This window comes from Lepisma saccharinum, chromosome 10, assembly GCF_977018435.1.
Source record: "Lepisma saccharinum chromosome 10, izLepSacc3.1, whole genome shotgun sequence".
Taxonomy (NCBI): Eukaryota; Metazoa; Arthropoda; class Insecta; order Zygentoma; family Lepismatidae; genus Lepisma; species Lepisma saccharinum.
The window spans coordinates 847,545-872,462 of NC_139238.1; the positions used below are offsets into that span (position 1 = coordinate 847,545).

Here is a 24,918-nt window from a genome sequence, read left to right on the forward strand (position 1 = left end):
GACGGACATAGAGTTTTTGTTGTGGAAGTATCGGGTTACTGTAATTTGAACGTGCTTGTAAAGTTCCTATAGGACACCGAAAAATTCAATTTTAATTACGATAATCGGCGAAGTTGAGCCCCCTTATGGTAACATATCAGCCCTGGATCATGTACGCGGTGTTGTCTCTTGAACATGAATATACATGTTGAGTTTTGAGTTTGTGTTTTAAGTCCACTTTATGCACAGTAAGGCTAATTGGGACTGGACATACAGTTTAAAGTGAGATCCAAACCACTACGTGCCTCCACCGGGTATCGAACCCGGAACACTTTGATTACAAGACGACGACGCTACCACTGCGCCATCGGGGAGCCGTGTATGAAGCTGAAAATGTCATCAGTAATGTATAGGCTTATAACCCCCGTAGCGCAATAGCCCATTAAGACTTGAGGCTACCCACCTATATCACCCCTGCCGAGATGGGAGATCATCCAACCAGTTACGGGATGAGGTGTGGTCAGCACGACGGACCCACAGTCGTCGTCGTAGGTTTCCGTGACAGGGTTACGATACTCATTCGTAGCTTACCAATTTCCTCACGATGATACCGGCCGGGAATTTTTTTTCCAGTCAACTTGTGAATGCGGGTTCATATCTTGCTCTCTGATTGGCTGTTGGAAAGTTACTGTGCTCTGATTGTGAGAATATATTATTTTCTACTTTCATCGCAAATTTCCTGCTTTCTAATCTAATCTAATCTAACCTAACCTAACCTAACGTACAGCGCAAATAAGATAGTCTTACAATCAGAGCACCGTAACTTTCCAACAGCCAATCAAGAGAGCAAGAAATGAACCCGGTACCACACACAGGCCGAAATCTCAGGAGAAAAGTTGTTACGCTTCCCCCAGAAAACCCGAACCTTAGCGCATCCCGTAGCCGGAGCAAAAAACCTAACACCTTAGACCGCACGGCCACGGACAATATGTAGGCTCGATTTTGAGAAACAAATCATAATGATTGGAGTGTATTACGTGAGATATATTTTGTTAATCACAAATGAATAACAGTGCGTACTTTAGGAGAGGCAGGTTGCGAAACGTTGTACAATTATCAATATTTTGATGACGATAAATTTACTTATTTACTGTCGGATATATTAAGAATTTTGAAAATAGATGGCTACAGAATATTTCCCACCTCTTTAGATTAATAATTATGATCAGAACGAATGATGAACTCTATAAGTAGGGGAACAAAATAAACAAAAAGGAATAAATGCTGGATAATAGACATTTCATTCATTTTCAATTCATCTCAGGTGAAAAATATACATCATTGAAATCTGCATAAAGTATTCTCTAGTAGGACATTCTGAATAGCGTAGTGGCTAACGCTATTGCTTGTAATCAATGGATCCTGTGTTCGATTCCATGTGGAGCCTCGGCAGTCGAGCGTGTTGATCACGATCTTGTCACCAAAGCGAGCACTAACGAGAGGCATGGGTGTTTCTTTGTAATAATCCCTTCATCAATTTCATATAGTAATTATCGTTCATCTGCATCGTCACCATTACCCTAAAACTGGGGAAAAGAGATCCAAAATATGAAGAATTTATACTAACCATGGACTCGATGAATATGAAGCAACAAATTACGAACTACGACAACGGGGAAGTCATTTTGTCGGTGTTGAACACAAACGTACGGTGCAATGCGCTTGGCTTAAAAATTATTCAAAGTAAGAGATAGTCGAGAGATTCAGACGACTAGTAGTAGTTATGTACCCCCGTTGAAGTCGATAAATCAATTGATTGGAAAAGATCGATCAAAGATCAATTGATGACCAAGCCGTGTGGGCAAGCAAGGGTGGGTGTTTTGAGCGTTTTGATTGGTTGTTGGGAAAAAGTGGGCGGGGCTTAATGATATGGACTTCCTGTTGTTAATGAGGAGAGTGATAAGTGGGGGGCGTTTTCGGGACTTTGATAAGATTGCGGGTTTCCTGTTGTTATTGAGGACTTGATAAGGGTTTCCGGTGTTGATGAGATAGGTGGCTATTTTTGGGGGGCGTTTCCCGTTTGAGACCGTTGATAAGTCTGAGATTCCTGGAAATGGGTGTAACGGTTTTTCTGTCTGAATAGAACATGTCCGAACATGTTTTGGGCGTAGGTTTGGATGAATTTGCAATTTCTGAGAGTCACGTGACTGTGACGTCACAAAATGGAAGTCACGTGACCAGATTATATTATTAAATATTATTATATCATTATTATGAATTGTTTTAATTTCTGTGACGCCATTTTGTTTCTTGTTACGCTATTTTGGCGTGTGACGTCATATATAAATTGGAGTACGTGTTTCCGGTGTTTGAAAACAGATGGCGTTGATGAGTCTGAAATTCTCGGATTATTATTATTATTATTATTATTATTATGAATTGTTTTAATTTCTGTGACGCCATTTTCTTCCTCTTAGGGGGGAGGAGGGAAAGTATTCGGGATTTTTGTGGCTATTTTTTGGGGGGGCGTTTCCCGTTTTGAGATCGTTGATGAGTCTGAGATTCCTGGAAACGGGTGTAACGGTTTTCTGTCTGAATAGAACATGTCCGAACATGTTTTGGGCGTAGGTTTGGATGAATTTGCAATTTCTGGGTGGTGTAACGGTTCTGTGTGAACATGCCCGAACATGTTTTGGGCGTAGCCTTGTAGTTTGAAGTCTGTTTAACGGAAATGGTGACGTAGGAGGGAAAAAGGTATAAATAGAAAGGAAAGAGGATCTTAGTATCATGTGAGGATGGATGTAAGCGGTACACGTTTGTCTGATAATGGTGTGAATTTCTACGAGATCAGCTACGAAGAGTTCTGGGAACTTGTTCGGTCTTGCGGTGATCTGGACAGCGATCGAACGGCCCTGGATCGGTTGCTGAGTTATTTCCCGTTTATGTATGTAGCGATACCTGAATCTCCCTGGTGTGGATGTCACGTGGTCAACGGATCAGGAAAAATAATTCACCGTCGCTGCGAGACTTTGAAGGAGATAGAAGAGAGGAAAAGAAGAGGTGACGAGAGAACAGGATTTCCGAGTCACGGGTGTATCTGCGAACTACGTCGCAGGAAGGAAGAGTTGGGCGAAGCTTTGAAGAAGAGAGTGAAAGAGTGGCTTTCTTTGTTGGCAGACAGAAATTCCGTGTGGTGTTCTGGCTGTGATCGTCCATTGTTACTTAACTTAGAAGGTCATCCTTGTTTCCCTGTGGTTCCTCCCGAAGGTTTCGATTTTCGCAGACGGCTGTTCCCCGACGATCCTGAGGATAATCTGGCTGAACCTTTATCGCCGATACCAAGGACCCCGTCACCTACAGTATCTGATTTTGAGAATATTCTGGCTGAACCTTCATACCCGATACCTACAGTATCATATGAGTTTTCTTTGTTCGACATATGAGAGTGTATACTTACCATACTCGTCTGATAGCAGGCGGTCCTTTTACCACCGATTATATGTCGGTGAATGCGAGATACAAGACTTACAGAAAGTGGCCAATAGGATTACGTCAGACTGCTGAAGAATTAGTCACTGCAGGTTTTTATTATTCAGGATTCAGTGATAGGGTAATATGTTTCCATTGTGGGTACGGAGTGTGTGATTGGACATCCGAAGATTGCCCGATTCTAGAACATTACCAGGCAATACCAGCCTGTAGTTACATACAGAGTGTTGCAGCGTTACACAGTGATTCGAAAAGTTGCAAATATTGCGACAGTGTGGAAACTACTGAAAAAACATCCGATAAAAAGAGTGTGGATTCTGTGCTACTCTGTAAAATATGTTTTGAAAACTCTCGCAGTGTGGTAATTCTTCCGTGTCGACATTTTGTAGCCTGTGGTCTCTGTGCCTCTCAATTGGACAAGTGTGCGGTATGTCGGGGCAGTATTGATGATACATTGACAGTGTTCACCTGTTGAACAAAATGGATGCCTGTTTTTTGGACATTCAAGGTTTTCGAGGAGTCGAAGGAGAATTTGTGTGTAAAGAAGTAGGAATTTTAAAATTTCCTTTCGACAGTGCATTTGACTGTTTAGTGAAACCTCCATATGGTTTACACTTGTTGAGTGAAAAGTATCGCCGAGTGAATTACTGGCTCCGTACCAACAAACATGGTCTCGATTGGAATGATGGATGGCTACCGTACGAGAAATTAGAAGATCTTCTGTATTTAGTGCTTATGAATCAGCAAGTTTATGTTAAAGGTACGGAGAAAATGGAATGGGTGAAAACATTAGTGGGGAAAAAAGGTGAGGGTAAGATGACTGTATGCAATATCGAAGAACTTGAATGTCCAAAGTTAAGCAGTGTCAAAAACAGTTCAGAAAGTTTAAAATGTAAAGAACATGGTAAAGGTGAAAAAACCTGTGCAGTTGAAAATGTCTGGAAAATGTACACTTTTTATTGTAATAAATAAAAGAAATGTTCAAAATATACAAATGTTTTATTTATAATTGATAGTATGGATATAGAATAACACAAATGTTTTATTTACAATTGATGATATAGAAGGTTTACAATACCTGAAGGGTTATATTACAATACATAAAATAACAAAGACTGAATTACAATACATAAAAATAACAATGGTTCATTTACAATATGGAATAGATTTACAATGGATACTTTACAGCATCAGATACATAACGTAAGTTATTTACAATATCAATGTGTGTCCAAGATTGTTCTGAAGATATATTTCAATCATCAGTTCGTTGTACCAAAGTACATAAAAATAGTTCAATACATCGGGTACTTCTTTTTTTTCTGAAACCATATTCTTTTTTATACAATATACAAAAGCCTCCATTTCGGGTTGTAATTTATGATAACGTTCGTTCATTAATTTTTGCAGAGGTCTGAAAAGATTACACATAAATAAATGTAGTTCAGAGGCTGTGAAAATGAAAGCATCCGGTGAATGATGTTGATACATCGAGATGCAACGTTTCCCGAAAAAATTTACACCACTAACGGTGATATTTCCAGTAACCAAATAATTGAATCGTCGACCAGTGTCGACGTAATTCAGTAAGTCAGATTTTAAAGCACACAGTTCTCTAATCTGTTTAGAATCGATGCGTACGGGTGATCTCCCCTGTTGCGAAAACTCCCACACCAAATTGAAAGGGGATTCCTTTTCGAATCCTATGGCTACGTACTTGTTTTTTTCCTTGTTCAGAAAATATGTGTTTGCAAGATAGAGATCTAAACATGCATCTACGTCATGTAGTTTAGGACACTCGATTTTGTCTGTGGAAAAACCAATTTCCCTACGTCTCTTTATGAAATCACAGTCCGTAGTCACATCCATTCCCTCGTCAGCCGTCTCGTTCTTGATAGTAACGGTTTCTAATTTAATAGGTTGCACACGTTTGCGAGGTTTACGTTTGGAAACATCATCCTTATGGGTCATACGTGTCACAAGTTTGTCGTGTTTCTCCATTATAGAAGCCGCAGTAGGTTCCATGGTGTGTTCACTAGAACTGTCTCGATGGCACTGAGAGAAATATACGGCAGCACATATTTTAATTAGATTTCTTCATGACGCGAGCCTGGATCGTGTGGATAGAACAACACGTTTGTTCCCCTCTGGAACACTTGGAATGTGGTAAACATTTGAAGATCTGACGAAAACGGTGTAGGATATATCCATCTTTACTGATACCTGGTGGAAATATGTGGATGAAATCCTTGGTTGTAACGTGACGTGCTTTGTAATAAGCATACACGCAACAGTAATGACCGCATGTTGTGGCCAATACCCCCTGTAAGGGAATGTTGTTGTAAGTCCAGACCGAGGAATGGCTATTCAGGAAAGTTACGAATTCTTGATAGAAAGGATGAAATCCGTATGAATCGAAATACTCGGCCACATTGTTTTTGTCGAAATAGAAGGCCACCCAGTGTGTACCCCGGGAGTCGGACTTGTCAGTGTTTGCAATGACCAAGGCCGGCTTAGGAAACGTCCGAGGTAAAAGATCTCTCGGGTAAACACCGTAAAAAATGTTTCTGGTGGAACAGTTTCGAGATAGAATCTGTCTGATCTGCGACGTGTTCATGCTGCTTATGTTTTCAATAATGTATAATAATGTGTCTGTCTTTGGTCATTTCTATGCTTCCTGGGCTGTTGTCAAATAGTTCGGGAAACAATTGTATGTTCACAGGTTTTGAAGTTGTCACTTTCGAAGAAACACTACTATGCTTAATAGTACGGGTTATCACTTTGGTGGGTTTTTCCATCACAAGCAATATAATGTTTACATAAGAGCTATTTCGGTAACACTGTGAGTCAGAAACACAGGCACACATATTTATGGAAAATTCGGTCTCACTGATGGAGGATGACACTTCAATCTTTAGGTATATCTACTGCAGATTCAAATTCAGCATACAAAAGGCATGTTATATTTTCCGACAGCTGAGGAGAAAACTGCATCTCGGCTCCGATGATGCCTTGTTCCTGGAGACTGGTGTGCGTGTCGTTTCCTGAAGAGTCTGGTGTTATGTCGTAAATCAGGAAAAAGAATCCATTCTCGAACATTTTCCGTGTGATCTGGTGTCCGTAATTGGCGTGGTGAATGCCTGTACCGGAAAATAGAGTTTGATAGGCACGTGTTATCAATCCGCTGTTTCCTCCTGTGGTGATTTGTAAAGGTTCGGAAGGTACGAGTTCTCCATTTTTCACAAGATGGAAAGAAGATAGGTTAAAACTTCTAAAGTCGAACGGATTTTTCTTACTGTCTCCGAGAAAGCTGGCGGTGGATACCATAGCAAAAAGAACAACATTCGGAAAAGGACCTTGAAAAGCATTATCGATCGAAATCTGCTGCGTTCCGGCGACGTAAGAATAAGCTTTGATGACGCTTCTGGTGAACGGATAATGAGCAGGAGCGTAAGTGAGTGCTCTGTCTATGGCCAAACTGGTGGTAGGAGTAGGAATGATGTGATTTATTTCGAGAACAGCCTTTAAAATTTTTATTCTTACTGTAGGTGATGTCTGGTCTCCCCAGATGTAAAAAGCGTCACGTGATCTAGCTAGATCTATGCGTACTTCAACACCGTTGAGCAGGTATTTAGACTGATGGAAGAAATCTATGTGAAGTTTTCCCATAAGGTCGACCACGGCTGTCACTTCCGTAGGATTTCCGGTCGTCGGAACATACTGGAAAAATTTTTTTCTTGTGGTGAAACCTGTGTTGTCGGCAGTGATTTGATCTTGATGTTCAGGTGTGTCCAAATACCACAGGGCATTCGTGAGATGCGTGTTTGCGGCATCGCTTCCGTAATTGATAGCTGCTTCGAAGATTGCTTTATATGCGTAATTGTTATCGGCGGTTGTTACAGCAATGCCGTTGAGAGTCACTGTACATTGGGAAAAGAGTGAATGGAGAAGATAATTCACGACCCCGCAGTTTTTTGTGAGGGCATTTTCTGTTTCGGAAGCACTCATGGGACTTCCATCCTGTTTAACCATTTGCGTTTGCAGACGAAGATAGGCAGATGAAAGATCGAGAAAATCAGTTCCTGCCGCCGGTATGACAAACTGAATTATATTCTGATTATCGATGGAAGCGATAGGTTTGTAGGTGGCTGTGTACGTTTTTTCCACATTTTGCTGAATAGGTTTTTTCCGGAAGAGGTCGAACTGCGAGATCATGCACATGTTATCCTCCATCATTATCCAAAAATATCTTTCCCTGAGACCTTCTGTTTGATTTTTCTTTTACGTGTTCTCCTAGATTTTGCAGATGTTTTTCTTCGTTTTTTGGATGCTCGTTTTTTACGGATCGTAGATGTTCTAATACGGGTGGCTGAACGTTTTAACATCAACTGAGCAATTCTTGTTGCAGGTTTGGTTCTTATACCTGAACCTACCAGAGAGTCGATTTTCCGTTGTGCTTTACTTTGAAGATTTTGACCTGCTTCACGTACCCGTTGACGAACAATAGTTTTCGGAGTTTGTTGGGTTGTTGCAATGTCGGTGATAATGTTAGCTCCTGTTTTTAAAGCTTCTCTTCCGATCGTCTTTGCACCGCTCCAGAGTAGAGGTTTCACCATTCTAAACAGTCCTGCGAAAAGTGACCCCAATCCTCTCCCTTTCTGATTTCTAGTTGAACGGTAGATGGGCCCAATTCCTCCACGGATTTGGTTACTATAATATTCGGTCTGCGAATTCATGGTGATTCATTCGCTTTTCGACAAAGACTGAGAGAAATAGCTGTCTACTGTTTTTTAAAAGGACTTTGCTTTTCTACGAAAATGTAAAACAGCGATTGTGGGTACGGACCCAGTTCTCAAAGGTAAGAAATTTCCTTTTCTATCGTACAAAGCAATTTCTATTGTTTCGAAAGAGGCTTTATCCAGAGGAACGTAATGAATCGGGTCGAATGTTTGATGGGCTACGGGTACTGTGCAAGACGTATTTGTGTCCGAACACTGTTTTCGGGTAAGACGCAAGAGACGTACCATTTCTCCCCCGACCAATTGCTGTTTCACCAGATCAGAGTAGATAAATATGTATGGGTTTTTATCCACAACACTATTGGACATTGCGTGCGTAGAATAAATAGATTTCAATATGTCATATCGAAATTTAGCATAGTCATCAGTTTCGTCTATGGGTGTAACGGTATTTGTTGGAGCATCGTCAGGTTCAGGCTTCGGAACCCCTATCACGGATAGATGTTTGTACACGGCCTGTTTGAAGAAAAACCTGAGATGAGTAGGAACAGCTACATTAGCAGGGTCTGTTTTCAGGAAATAAATCAGATCCTCTATCGTATATGTTGTTGCAGGAAAATAAAATGGTTGTTCGTTAATATAGAGAGTGTTATCCGTACAGGTAGTAGATCCAAATGTTCCCCATTGCGGTTCCGTCAAAAAATGCCAGAATTTCTCGAGAACGGATCTCCTTATTTCCAGGTCGTCTGGGAGAGATTCGATGATGGTAGAGACTAGGTCCTCAGCACTTGCATATGTCCGAACAGGAAGAGTTAACATTCCAGAATCAGTTTCCAAAACATTGTCGTATAGAGTTGAATAATGTAGTTCTGCCAATCCGACTTCCCACAATTCTGGAGACAGATCGATCCGTTTAGCAAGTTTTACGGTGAAATGGGTGAGTGTGTTGTCTGGAAAATATTTCTCCGATGCAGATGATAGGAGGTAAACGTAGAAATTATCGTCCATTCTCGCCGAACACATAGGACTCACTGGATCGCAGTAACGTCATATTTTGATATAAATATGTTTTGGAAATTATTTTCCCGACAACTGTTTTACGGAAGATGCCTTGATCCATGAATCGAAACTAGGCGGATATCCGAGCCAACGAACCAGGTATTCCAATTTTTTTCCTTTTCCCCGGCTGTTCAAAATTTTATCAATTTTATACTCTTCGTCAGGATCCGAATAAACTTTCTGCAGTTCATGTTTGTAAAATGTACCTTTTACTGGTTCTTCATTTAAGTCGTCTAATATGTATACAGGTACAGGTGTTCGCTGAACAAGGGAATGGATTTTGAAAAGTTCTCGTGACCACGTTTGTTCGTATCCTTTCTCAAAATGTCCTTTGACGACAGAAATTCGTACAATATCACCTACATTAAGATCTGAAGACGGTTGTGAAACATGTTTGTCAGGTTTGTTAAGACGTTTCCACACAATGTAAACGTTTGTTTCGTTGACATCTCGAGGGGCCATTCCTATGGAACTGTGGATTGCTGTATTGTAACCTTCGAGAAGTTGCGGTAAAATATCTACATAACGTCTTGTCTGTTTTGAGGTGAAATATTTCCACATCCGTTCTTTTAATGTTCTGTTGAAACGTTCCACTACACTTGCTTTCACAGGATAATTTGTTGCTGTCGAGAACTGTACATGTTCATTTTTTAAAAATTTCTGGAATGTAGAATTTGTAAATTCCGTTCCTTGGTCGGTCTGTAGTGTAACAGGTTTCCGTCTGTTTTCTTCGAAAATTGTTTTGAAAGCTTCGGTTACCGAATTGCTTGTTTTATTTTTTAGCGGTAATGCAAAGGCATATTTTGAAAATACGTCGATCACTGTCAGAAGATATTTGTATCCGTCGTTATGTTTTTGTATCGATGTCATGTCGTTGAGATCGGCTTCCCAAAGCATGTCTATGTTCCATACGTTGTAATGATTTCGAGGAAACCTTTTTCTCGCAGGTTTGTGGAGAGTGTAGGTTTCCTGATGCATCAACCATTTTTTCACCGTATCGCGGGATATATTTTTATCCCGTACCGCTTTCCACAGACGATCTACAGATGAGAATGAAGCATGGTGTCGGGGATCGTAATATATTTTGGTGAGAATTTTATTATGTTTCAACTTAGAGACTCCCATGACCGATCTCTCTGTCTACGGCTTTTTCTCAGAGGAACCAGTTTGTAAGCGTCAGGTGTTCTCAGAAAAGGTGTAGTTTTCCTGGAAACACGGACGGTCACTTTCTTCTTCTTCTTCTTCTGTCGATGAGACGGTCCAGGGCTTTCCGTTGGCGACGATGAGAAGTTCAATGTTTTCGGATCCGGAAGTGTTTTTTCCTGACGTTCGTCTATCAAATGTTGTGCCGTGGATTGGTACTCATCGATGATATTCTGTAACTGATGACGTGTATTACGGGGTAATGTCTCTGCCAGATTCTGAGGAAAATACGTCGATTCTGGTGAAATAGTAGAAGAACCGTCGTTATCTTGCACAATAGGAATCTGTAATGGTTCTTTGGATTTTCGACTCAACCATAAATACTCGTCCAGTTCTTTTCTGTAAAGACGCCATTTTTGATCGTCTGATATATTTTTCATTTTTAGAATATCATTCATCTTCTTATCTAGAACGGATAATTTTTGAGTCACAGACAATTCGGAACCACGAATACGTGCTAACTGTTCCGGTGAAAGTACGATCATTTTTTTGTAAGAAGATGTCATTTCTCAATGAGGAATGAGAGTACCGAGAAGACCCGATAACAAGGAGCCTAGAAGTAAAGGTAGAAATCCTCCTTTCTGAACAAGAAGCTTTCTGCGTTTCTCGATGTTCACTTTCGGTTTCACTAGATTGCGTATGACCGACTTGTAAGGTGTCAGACGACGTTTTGCGGACGCTTTAATTTTCACGTTTCCTTTTAAAACGTTCAGGCAGCATTCGCTGATGAAACGTATCGTTTTTTTCGGAGCACTTTTCAATAATGATTTACGGATTTTGGGCGGCGAATTTTTCAACACGTGCAAGAAAGGTGAATGTTTCTTGAAAGAAGTGGAATGTCTATTCCTGTTAGAACGTGAGTTGGTACGTGTCTTCCTCGTTTTCCTCATCTCGATGTTTTAAACATTCCTGAGGAAGATATACAGTTGAGTAATTCTGGTTGAAAACGTCTGTTTGATAACGTAAAGGATCCGGTGTTGACTGTGAGAGATCAATATACAAATAACTGTAAGGTTGCGTGGTAGCATCTATATATACTTTTTCGAGTTCCTTCATGCGATGAGGATGAAGTTGTCTTGCAAAAACAGTGAATTGGTTCATATCTCGAGGATTTTTAAAAATAACAAAGTGCTTCACGTTCAACGAAATGTCCCTGCAATTTTTTCCTTGGTGGAAAAGATTCTGTGTTATGAACACCACGGAAATGTTTTTGTGATGGCTGCCTTTTGTGAAAAGGTCGGCGACTTTTTCCCCTTGTGCAACCATCATAAGATCATCCAGGATTATGAGTGTAGGAGTTTTTCCGTTCCACGACTGCCAATCGACGATACCTTTATGATATTGCACATCTCGAAGACTTTGTGGAATACTGTTCTCCTGATCGTAACACCATATGATTTTCTTGACGGATCCTTCTACAAGATGAACGATGGAATCGACCATGTTTGTCACAAAAGTAGTTTTTCCGCTTCCTGATGCTCCGCAAACCATCATGGTGAAAGGATGAGAAAGTTTAGGAATCATGCTGAAGAAACGTCTTACAGATTCTGAAGAAAAATGAAGGTCTGGCAGTCTGCGAACACGTTTTATATCAGCCCCGAAGGGTTCGAACTCTGGACCGTTACAGACATATTTTAGTCTGCACAGTATCCGAAAGGAAACGATAAATGTTCATGGTCGAATTGTCGTTTCAACAATACTGGCTGAAACAGCTTTTTTTCATTTGTACTGATGACTTGGAACTGTTTTGTTCTTCTGATTCTGAAAATATTTTCGACCATAACTTCAGGTTTCTCATTGTTTATCATGTCGCACATGGTATCGAAATTAATCAATTCTGATGTGGAGGTATTCAATGTAATCCCTTTCACTTTACAGATATACTGTGCTTCGGAGAACGGTTTTGTTATTTTCATGCTGTAACTTTTCGGTCCCGTTGAAACAAACTGTTCACAAACAGCATCGGTGCCGAAATCTGCCAATTCATCGGTGAGTTCTCCTAGTGCGTCACCTGTCTGGGGATGGTATTCCATTTCAGGACTATCTATGTAAATTACTGAATCGGTATCACAATAACATACCCTGTCACCCAATTTTTCTAGAAGTTCATAAAGTTTCAGACGAGCATGACATGTTGTGAAGGCAGCGATAGGAACGTTTACTTTCCTGTTCTGACTGACTGCTTCTTCAACATATTTCCAGTTTACTAAAACGGTGTCCTGATTGATGAATACGACTCCTCCGATTACGATATTTGGGTCAGTCATTTTATCGAGGAAATCCTTCGATTCCTTGATGATGGCTGTCTGGGAAAGATTGTCCCGTTGGCAGAACTTGCCCCATAAGGAATTAAGGCAGAGTTTAGCCAGAGTACGTTTTCCAGGATTAACTTCTATTCTGTTTTCTTCCAATAGAATACCCTCCCTATCGAAATATTCCTGTATGTACTTCTTCTTATCCTCGTCGTTTTTACACCATGAAGGCCAACCGCTCGCTTCCTGTTTTATTTTCAAGAAGGTGTTGACATAACCAGAAAAAAGTCCTCCAGTTTGTGTGACAGGGTTGTACATGGATGTTTCATATTTCCACACTTCCGACATCGACAACACTTCGTAACCTAAACTGCATGCTTTACGTACCTCGGCAATGACCCAAGTTCCCGAAAGTGCGCGTTGTTCATCGGAATGCTGGCATGTACCTTCACATTTTAATTTAAAAGCACATTCCTTGCACAATACAAACATCAGTTTTCCGTGCATTTTTGTAGGTAAAACAGGATGTAAAAGGGTTTTCGGTGGCAGAATAGTACATTTGATGAGTCCCTCCATGTTCAAAACCTCATTTACCGGAGGAATAGAATTTCCTAGAAATATTGTAGGATGTCCGACAGGATAGGCACAGTATTTGTTAACATAAGGGTACAAACTTGTAAAATCGTTGTACTGCAATTTCTCGTTTTCCTTGATTTTGTAATAAGTCCTGACTGTTTCAACTCTTCCTCCATATAAGGCGTCTCGTGGATTCAAAGGAATGCAGCAAACAATAGGATGTGTCGATAGATATCTATTCAGTTCAGGATCTGCTTTCAATATTTTGTTGAAATCGCATTCCCACATAGTGACGACATGGTATCCTTCAGAACGTAAAGCCGCAAGTTTACGACATGTTGTCTCGTATCTGAAGGCTGCAGTGTTCAACATGTCACTGTGTTTCTGACTGTTACTATCCTGATCGGTTTCATCGTCATCTTTCGGATACATATCCCTGTTAACGGATATGCAACGTTGACAACCATGCCAGTAACAGCCCAGGGCCTCATACACTGTTTTCGTCTCCTCGTGATAACCGTCCACTCTGTAACGTCCTCCTATGACATATTTTTCACGAGTACGTCCGCCGTGAAGAAGTATTACATCATTCTGTTCTTCAACGTAGGTTAGCCATTTCAATGCAAACTTCGACATCTGATCTGCATGATGGTAACCTCCTTTAGGAATTATTCCTATAGTGTTAGCAGGCATAAATTTCTGTCTGTAAATTAGTGAACAGGCAGATGCTATTGTGAGGCAATCCTTGAAAATGTCTATTTTGCATATGTCTAGGAAATTCTGTCTCAGCTTCAGACATCCTTGTCTCAATAGGGTAACATCCTTGATGCAGTATTGGAGAAGCTGGTTTCTGTTGTTGAAAGGTACGTTTCGCATGCATTCGACGTCATACCAAGACATGAAACGGTGTTGATCTTCAACTGTTTTCATGTATTCATAACCGTATGCAGAAGGAGGAGGCATCGGTCCAATGTAATTTCTGTTCTTGTAGGTGTTCCACAAATGCGGATAATATCCTTTCTGAACAGGCAAACCGAAAAGTTTCGAAAAGCCTGCAAGATTTGTCTGAACGTAGTTGAGACTGTCCACAAAATGAAGATTTTGATATGTCATGCTGATGATTTTGGTACCATCTAAGATGACACGAGGTTTCATTTCTCTCTCCAACATTCTCCGTAATAAAAATGTACAATCGTAACCTCGTGCATTATGTGCACAGATGATTATGTCGGAAAACTTATGCTGCAATTCCAAATAGGACAGAAATGTGTCTACAGGGTCATCCCAGAATATAAACTCTCTTGTTCCACAAACAGAACACGGAACTGTTAAATCCTCTTTTTTGTAACATGCGTGACAGGCTGTCTGCACCACGATAAGATTCGGAACATGCAGAAAAGTTTTTTCTTTCTCAGAGTAAGGAATATCTGTATAACATTCAAAATCGTAAAATATATAGAGAAATTTTGAATTCAATTTAGGTTTCGGTATAGCCATGTGACAGAAATGATTGATAGGCTTCACACAGTTACATACAGTACAGTACTTCATGTTACATTTATGCACTTTTTCATATGTATTGTGAGTTAGAATAATTCTGAAACATCGGGGACACTGTTGTATTTCACTACAGACTGTACCGTTTCGGAATGGTGTAGAAACGTGATTCGTGAAGCAGTTTTCATTTTTGAAAATTCTGTGACATGTCTGGCATATTCTGCGAACCCCCTGTTCAGGTACACACGGTGGAGTTGAACGGCACATACAACACAATTGTTTACACAGATGGTTATGAGCTTTTTGAAATATGAGTTCGTTACACCCGCGACATTCTTGTTTTGCCGCAAATGCTCCAACACGGTTCACTATTACATCATAATGCTGTCTGGTATTATCATAGAGAAGGTATATAAATTTGGAAGCGTTTTCAACCAGTCCTTCAAACAAAACATCTTTAACATCACGAAGATTGTTGTATACAATAATCTTATATTCAGGGAGAACTTGCTGAAATTTTCTCAGTTCCGGAATTCCACTTCCAGTACACGTATTGTCTGTCAGATCTACATCTGCTTTTCGCATCAGTTCGAAAACAGGTTTAAGAAGATTTCTGTTTCTTCTATATTGAGTATAGGACGGGTCTTTATCAGCATGGGCTTTCCCTATGACCAGAGCTTCAGCTAAACAGAGTGGTTTTTTTCTATTCGGCACACCGACGATACTTCTTTTTTGAGTGCTTAACATATAATTAGGTAAACAATATGTTCGATTACCCCCACCTCCAACAGGTATATTGACATGGTCTGCTCGTAAAATTAAGCGATCTGTAGCAGTGAAGGTTTTTGCACTTTGTAGTATTTTGTACATAATGTTCCACACCATATCACTATGCAACTGATCACATCTATGCCACCCGATGTAAATATCTTTCACAGTTGGGTCAGATATGTTAGACAAAGTTAAACCTATTTTGTCTTCATCCTTGCTGTCTTTTTTAACGTAGGTGAGAAGATTTTCAACACCTTCGCGAATCCAAGTGTGAGGATCGACATTTTCTGGCGGGTGTGAGAAACTGAATTCAACACGTCGTCCCTTGGAACGGAATTTAGGATATTCGCGTTCTTGAATGTTGTGTAATATTATATTCCCTATCTGTTCACGAGACACTGAAGCACGTTTTCTTTTCTTACCTTTCCCATTTGATGGCTGTTCTGCTGGGGGGTCCGGTCTCCATGACGGTCCTGGCAAAGGCTCCGGGTGTGATCTGGATGCAGTGTTAGTTCCTGTGTCGGATGCCTGCGTCTCCTTGGTGACTCGGGATACAGAATCAGGTCTCGATGGGGGGCCTGGGGACTCTTCGGGAATACCTGTCCATCCTCCTCCTGCTGGTGGGTCCGGTCTCCATGACGGTCCTGGCAAAGGCTCCGGGTGTGATCTGGATGCAGCGTTTGCAGAAGTTCCTGTGTCGGATGCCTGCGTCTCCTTGGTGACTCGGGATACAGGATCAGGTGTCGATGGGGGGCCTGGGGACTCTTCGGGAATATCTGTCCATCCTCCTCCTGAAAGATCGGGTGCGTATGTTGTCACTGTCCGTAGTAAGTGGTCATACTCCTCGACCAAAGAGATACTTTCTCCCGCGATAATTTTCTGCGCAATAATCGCCAACACTTCCCGTAATTGTGCAGATGTTGTGTAATATCCGTCACGATATAGCACTAACAGATCGTCAGCGGATAACTGTACGTCCATGATCGTACAATGATTATTTCACGAAGACTGTTTTGTGGAGAGGACGCCGTTCTTTATATACGCAAACATGACGCAACAGTTATCTCCGATCCTAACGGTTCTACTGACCCTATGTGGTTATCCCGGAAATGATTAACAGTCTTCACCACATGTTTTCCTCGTTGATATCACTATGTAACGGTTTTCTTGTTTATCTGTAAACAGAGGAAACAGGATGTAGATAAATTCTTAACGAAGGAACGTGTGAAATGTTTATCTATCGACAAAGGAAGAAGGACGTAGATAAGGAAATAGCTCGGCTCCTAATTGAGCTAGACCGGAAGTGATGACAATTTCGTAATCTGCACGTCGAGACCTTTCATTAGAGTGGTCGGAAGGGGGGGTCTACGATTGAAAATAAAGAAAGTAGGAAACGGCCGGTCCTAGAACAATGAAACCTGGTTCACCGGAAAGAGGCCTTCACTCCGAGTCCAACAAGCTATCAATCATCCTCCTAGGTCAATTAGGAGTCGAGATATAGCGATTTTAAGTTTGAAGGTCATTTCAAGGTCAAGTTGTCCAATCGATAGATCTCGAGGCGTAGAATCCGAATATGGTGTCATTTCCGGTCTAGCACTTCCGGTTACCGAGATATCCGGGTTTGAAGTTTCAAGGTCAACGTCAAGGTCAAGGTCAAGGTCAAGGTCAGGGTCAAGGTCAAGGTCAAGGTCATCTCAAGGTCAAGGTCAAGGTCAAGGTCAAGGTCATCTCAAGGTCAAGGTCAAGGTCAAGGTCAGGGTCAAGGTCAAGGTCAAGGTCAAGTTCAAGGTCAAGTTCAAGTTCAAGGTCAAGGTCAAGGTGTATATGTATATGTAATATACCAGGTGTATAAGCTTAAATCTGCTGTTTTGTAGTTAGAAAAAAAAATGGTTTGTTCATAGAAGGCAACAAGAAATTTATTCAAAGTACTTGCCCTCGCGAGATACACATTTTGCCCACCTCTCGGGCAATTTTTGGATACCACGCCAAAAAAAGTAATTCTCTTTCGAGGCAAACCACTCATCAAGCCATTTTCGGACATCTGCATATGAATCGAAGTGCTGCTCAGCGACGACGTGGCCCATCGACGAAAACAGATGGTAGTCGGAAGGGCCCAGGTCTTGTGAATAGGCGGGATGGGGTAGCACCTCCCAGTTGCGTGTCTCCAAGTAGTTTTGGACCAGTCTTGACGTGTGCTGTGGGGCGTTGTCGTGGAGGAAAATCAGCTTGCCATGTCTTTGTTGATAATCCGGCCTTTTGTCACACAGAGCATGGTGCAATTTCATCAGTTGTTGGTGGTAGCCGTGGGCAGGGACAGTTTCACCAGATTTCAACAGCTCAAAGTAGACGATACCCTGTTGATCCCACCAAACACACAGCATCGTCTTCCGGCTGAAGCGATTTGGTCTCGAGGAAGATGTTGATGGTTGGCCGGGATCAACCCACGATTTCTTGTGTTTAGGATTCTCAAAATATATCCACTTTTCATCGCCACTCACAATCCGATGCAGGAAAGACTTTCTTTTATGTCTGGCAAGCAAGATTTCGCATGTGTTTTGGAGTCTCTCCAGCTGCCGATCGGTCAATTCATGCAGCACCCATTTTCCGATCTTTTGAACCTTTCCCATGGCACGTAGACGCATGGAAATGGCTGCTTGAGTAAGACCCAATTGCTCGGCAAGCATCTTTTGCGTTTGGGTATCGTCCTCGTCCAAAAGAGCATGCAATTGATGGTCCTCAAACTTCCTGGGCCGATTTTCACACTTCTTGTCCCTCAGGTCAAAATTGCCGTCTTTGAACCCACGAAACCAATCCCTGCACGTTGTTTCCGATACAGCACTGTCACCATAGGCCTCCACAAGCATTTGATGCGATTCGGCAGCCAATTTCTTCAAATGGAAGCAGAAAAGCAGAGCTTCCCGCATATGCTCTTTTTCTGGCACAAAACTAGACATGCTTACCACAGGAACACTGTCTGTTGTTGTCTGCACATGGTGGCGATGTGCACTGATTTGTGTTGGCAGATGTCCAACTCATACAAACACCAGGTATGGCGTGCCCATGGTAGCTTCATACACTCACTAACGCCATCTATGAGCAAACAGCAGATTTAAGCTTATACACCTGGTATATATATATATATATATATACTCTGACATATGTGTGTGTGTGTGTGTGTGATATGTTATTAGCGGTCATTAACTTACGGTTACAAATATATATATATATATATATACTGTTATTAGCGGTCATTAACTTACGGTTACAAAGGTATACGGTTTTACACTTTAACCATGAGTTATGTGTGTTAGCGGGTTCTGTGACATACTGCGAATGGTTTGTCATTCTCGTTAGCAGAATATGATACCGCTATCCACCCACTTCCGTACAGAGATATCAACATCCACCCATTTCCTTACAGAGATATCAACATCAACCCATTTCCTTTTGATATTGCGAATGGAAAATGAAACTTGTCGAATACACTGACAGTGTTTGTTCTGACATCTTATAGAAGCCATCAAGAATATGGAGAGAGAGAACTTTGTAAGTATTCCAAGTAAATAATTAACATAATCATTTTTTATATATATTCAATATATGTTTATTATTTCCATTTATTCAAAATACATATATGGATCAGAAAAACAGTGTTACTCTGCACACATGTCAAGTTATATACATTACATATATAGAAATAACGAAAATTGAATAAGATGATTAGTGTGTTAGCATTGTTAGTTTTTAGTTATCCAATTTGCGTTTTTTCAAAATCTCTAGCATCCTCTTCTCCATTTCACCTTCTGTACCCCCCATTTTATCTATACCTCTCTGCTTCCGCACACCTTTGAAAACTTCCATCAGTTCAAAACACACTTTCATGCTGAAGTGGGATGGTACATAGGTAGCTTTTCTTATATTTTCAATAAACCCCTCGAACACCGGACTTGTTTGTTTCTTGTCGCATATGTACGTGAACAGCTTGACGAGGTTGTCGAGCCTAACCTCCATATCCTTGCACACCTCTTCCAGATTTTCCAACAACTCTCCAGCTAAACCATTCTCCTCGCAAAAATCTACAAAGCACGCAATCTGCTTCTCAGCCTGCTTCGCATGGGTCTTGCTCCATAGATTCCTTCTCTCACCTCCACTTTCAGCTTCATTTTTCACATTCGCGTGTAGGAGGTCAAATTCGAACGGTAGGGATGCCATCTGGAAATAAAAAACAAAAAGTAAGACATATGTTTTTTTGTTTTCAGCAAAAGTTTTTCACCATGGGCAACATGATGCAGACACAGTTCATATTAATGCAGATATTCGGTGTGATGACGGGTACGGAAGAGACGTTTCTCAGAAAAATAAGGAATATATTGGCGAAATATCACAGGATAAATCAGCAAAACAGAAAATTCTTCAAGCAAAAAATAGACGCCATGAGGGGACAGTTGGACCAGATGGAAGAGGAGCTGGACCGGAGATTCGGTACTCATGATATGCAGAACGAGATTCTGGACGAGTGCCGTACCCACCAAAAAGGGTAAATACCATATTTTATAATACAATATTTTGACACGTCTATTATATTGGAATACATTTTTTCTGGAATTCTCAAATTATAATTTCTTATACACTCATATTTACAATTTTTCGATTAAAGTATCTGATAATTCCCGATTCACACATAGAAACATACTGTCCTATACTTACAAACGTTCTTCTAAATTTAAACATTTTAATCATTACTAATTCGTTCTATATATTTTGATATGCATTTTCTCACAAAATATTTCTATCTATTTACAGGTTCGATACTCTCCGAAAAAGACATGTAAGACGTTACCAGCATCTAGAATCAGGGAAGAGTTTAAGACGAAAACAAACTTCTTCATCTTCCACAACAGTAAACCCCCCACCCCCTCTAATACCTACGTCTCCGTCACCTTTCGACCGTTCCAAACCTTCTACCTCTACTACTCACACTCTTGCTACAGAACCCGTGCTATTCGAACCTGCAGCTCTTCCACAAATTCCCCCTCCGAGTTCTGCTCTATTTTTCGCACGCCTGTCCTCCCCCCTGATACCGAATGCTGGTAACTCTACTGCTTCACTATCTTCGGGTGGAAATAACCCCCAACCGGAGATAGTGGAGATACTTTCCGGAGAAGAAGAAGAAGAAGCTCAACAGGTATAAGTACCGAATCTCCGGTGAGTTTTCTGTTTTTTATATTCTATCGCTTCTAACTTTGTATTCATAGCTCATTTTAAATATATATGTACACGTTTATTACTATTTTTAAATATCGATCTTTTCATTTTACCCTCAGTTTCGGAAATTATACCCTACTCCGGAATACAGAACAAAAACAATATGCTTTCTCACCGTTCACTCTTCGTCAATTTCTGAGGTGTCCGTCTCTTCTATGATATCTGGGTACCGCCGTGTCGGTGGGGTTCTACTTCCGGAAAACTGTTCCTCCACTTTGTATATGCTGGAAAGAAAAATGAATATTCTTTTTAGTCCACTTATTGTCGGATCGTTACCGTACTCCAGTAATTCCGCAGGATCCAAAACATGGCCGTTCACACCCATTACCGTGCCCATCGAGTTGTTTAACATTATACCGGTGTGGAACCATTTGAAAATCTCGTTCAACGTTAATACAGAGTCTCGGTAACTTTTTCGAAACATCTGCATTAACGTTGAAACGTCACAGTAATCAACTATCATGTAGGACTTGTGGCACCCTACTCGGTAGACACGTGGGATTTCCTCACTAACTAGCTCCTCCAAATTCTCATAGCGAACCATCTCGATGCCTGAAACAGAATGTCTCAAGTTCTCGCCGGCTCCCATCAGATATTTTGTGGCAACACATTGAGGAGGAACATGCAGATAATCTACATTTATATGCTCGGAATTTAACTCCGTCTCTGTTTCCTGGCATACACAGTTAGTTGAGGTAACCCCCGTAACTACAATGAACGGCCCTGCCTGGTACCCGTGTGCAGCTATATCATCTGCTACTTTCTCCGACCACACACAGTACGGTAAGTGGCTGTACACGGGAGCTCTTTCTGTAACAAAATGTGTCTCGCATAATCCCTGCGTACGATGTCGGGAATAGAACATACTGATCGCAAATCCATCATTGTCCAATTCCAAACATCTTTCACGCGATACATTCCTGCTGTAATATGTGACCAGAAGAGATTCTCGGAATCTTATAGGTGCATCTATAATCAGCAACTCACAATTCTTCCCACCAGACAATTTTGGTTTGACCGACGACTTCACTTTCCCTAGACCAGAAATCGTAGCAGGGTATGCCAGACACGTTGTTTTACATGGAGAGTACTCCGTATAGCCATATAAGGGGTTAGACACAACATTCTTCAGAATATTCTGTTTCCTCCTCCTCCTTGAATGTTTACCGTCATCATCGATACGTTTTCCTCTACAGCGTTTTAGTTTCTCGTATACATGATGGGCGGCATTTTTTTCCTCGCAACTACGTCGAAATTCTGCTTCGCTAATACAACTACCCTCATACCATTTCTCTTCCGTACTCCCACCTGGACGTATCGATGATTCCGGTAAACTTTCAGGAGCAGGTACGTCACTACTACAATCCGAAACTGGTTCAGCTGGGGATAATTTTCCAATCACCCCACCGAAAAACGTCAACACCCAGGACACCAAACCCATCATACTTAATTTCGAATAGCGGTTCTATCGCTTCCTCCGGTAACAACTATCTCCAATGATGTACACAGCTGAAGATGTCTGGTGAATAGTGAAATTCAAACACAACGGAACTTTTTATATACCTACCTACCCCTCCTCTTCCTCGCTGATAACTTCTCCCTGAAGTTCCTTGCGCATCCTCTCGCGCAGAGCGTCGAGTGCCCACGTACCTCGTCGATCCTCCTCCCCCGGTATCACATACACATCCACCTCTTCGGAGAAACGTACTGTTTTCTTTTCTTTCCTTCCGTTCTCCATCCAGCAAAAACAGTATCACATTTTCTCTATCTTTGCATAACCAGCACATGTTCCTACACAAATAGCATTTATCTCAACTAAACTCATAACCAACGCCCCTAAAAACCAATTACACACATCCGCTCTTTTCCTTTTTCCCGCTCTCCATTCCGCCGCCTACTAACGTATCCTGCACACAGTCATACCTTATCAACGTTCCCACAAACTTCTACACGCCCATTCCAAGAAACATCCGACATGTCCCAACACGTGTTCCACAATCTCTCCATATCACTTCAACATCCCAACACATTTCCTTTCCAACTCCTTTATCTTCTCAACAGTCCACTCTTATCACCTTCAACAGTCATTTACGCCCCCAACCGAAACAGAAACCCATATCATGGTTCACTTCCTCATTAACAACAGGAAACCCCAACCCATATCAACATTCCCAGAAAACCGTCACCTCATCATTAACAACAGGAAACCATCTTATCAATTCCCCAACCGACTTTTCCTCCTCCCCCCAATCAAAACACTCCTCACAAATTAATCACAACCCATTCAATGACGTCACACCAATCAAATCACTCCTCACAAAATAAACCCCACCCATTTATGACGTCATCACCCAAAACACCCACCCTTGCTTGCCCACACGGCTTGGTCATCAATTGATCTTTGATCGATCTTTTCCAATCAATTGATTTATCGACTTCAACGGGGGTACATAACTACTCTAGTCGATAGGCTGTCTGAGAGACACGGATTCGAATTTCAGGGCGGGTGATTTGAGGTGAGAATTTTCTTGTATGTAGCGGCTGTTGGGTGAAAGCTGCCGGATCGTGATGCTGATCACATCACCTCCAGAATATGTAGCGCTCTACCTCCAAAAATTCCCATATGCCCTTCCGGCATATTGAAATGTTAAAACATATATAAAACAAGATAATTAAGAAACTTAATTATTACTTGTACAGGACACTATCCATTTGCATCACGTATCCTTCCAGCTGGCAGACAAATCGCGTCGATCTTTCTCTTCAAATATTACAATCTGTCTTCCAGCGCGTTTGTGAAAGCTTCAAGCGCCACAGCCACTCCCCACCGTGGCTGATATCTCATGCAATCCGCGGCGAGCTCTGTTCATTCCCAGCTAATTCCGAAGGGAGGGCGCCACCATTGGACATGAAATGAATCCATCAAATCGTCCACAGGTAGAGGCCAAGTCCGTTTTGACTAATTAACTGTGCGAGGGACACGTGTGCGTGAGTTGGTATCACGATTCGCACTTTCACCTACGCACGGATGGCAGACCGTGTAACAAGTTTCACTAGCCTACAGCCTATGTGTCCGCCTGTGTTATTTTCTGAGAAAATAAATCCTGGGTTTCTGGTTATTTTGGGCGTAAGTCTGGCAATATTAAGCTTGTGCAAGGGAAATGTGGGATCTTGAACAGAATCATAGTTGCCAACTTTAGTGAAAGTTGCTAAAACTGATAGATATATAAAGGAAACAAATGTTTTCCCCTCGAGCTTCTCCCGATTGACTACTGGCTGCCAGCACGTATCTCAATATGAAGCTTTGCTGGAAGAAGGGCAGTATCCTTGACCTACTGCAACCTACCGCACGCTGCTGATATTTGGGTTGCATAAGACGTAGGAAGTAAAGTTTGCAATAACTTCAACATCTCTCCAGGAACGTACCGTAAGGATGCTTTTATGCCCAAACAAAACGCCTCATGTGTCTGTGATAGAGAATAAATGTTCCTGTCACAATTAATATTTCGAAAAATTATTTTCTGATTATCGGGATCTTGAACAGTCATAAACATTCATCTGATTACGTATTTAAGTGCTAAAGGATAGAAAATTACTTGGAACTGCCTTTCATTTCAGAAATCCGAAAATAATCAATTCAATGAGAAAAAATGTGTACAGCTGGAGATTTCTATGTGGATATGCCAATGTTAGTAATTGTCCGGGGTGAAATGTATATCGTTTTATAATTTTGACCGCGTCATAACTTCTTCACATTTTTTCTGGGCACGCACCTTAACAATGAATGTGGAAACTATTTAGAACCATAAGAATGCAAAACGAAATGAAACATTTGGACAACTGTGGGACCGCTACAAGTATCTCTTGCCTTTTTCTACACACCTTCGAAAATTTTCTTGGAGGGGTGCAAGGAGTGGCGTTTTGAAATGAACACCACTGTAACTGCAGTCGGCCAGTATAATTCTCTATAGGGTTGTGTATTATCGTGTGTTTTTTCCATGTATGTGCTGAGTGCCCTTTTACAACCTCAGCTTTTTAACACTGATAATGAGATTTCAGTCCTCAGAGGCACATGTTCGTTTTACTTA

General features: G+C 41.2%; 2 protein-coding genes across 2 annotated transcripts in view; one reads left to right on the plus strand and one right to left on the minus strand.

Annotated features, from left to right (window-relative positions):
- Positions 1-24,918, plus strand: part of LOC145993730 (protein O-mannosyl-transferase TMTC1-like) — a 647,925-nt gene that overhangs the window by 432,413 nt on the left and 190,594 nt on the right. The gene's annotated exons all lie outside the window — the stretch shown is intronic.
- Positions 19,231-20,997, minus strand: LOC145994183 (uncharacterized). The gene is made up of 2 exons (XM_083130279.1): positions 20,946-20,997; positions 19,231-19,777 (listed from the first exon to the last, which is right to left on the minus strand). The coding sequence occupies exon 2, from the start codon at positions 19,775-19,777 to the stop codon at positions 19,310-19,312; it is 468 nt and encodes a 155-aa protein (XP_082986405.1). The 5' UTR covers positions 20,946-20,997; the 3' UTR covers positions 19,231-19,309.

Coding starts and splice junctions, on each gene's coding strand:
- LOC145994183 (XM_083130279.1), bottom strand. CDS start 19,777: ATGGCATCCCTACCGTTCGAATTTGACCTCCTACACGCGAATGTGAAA.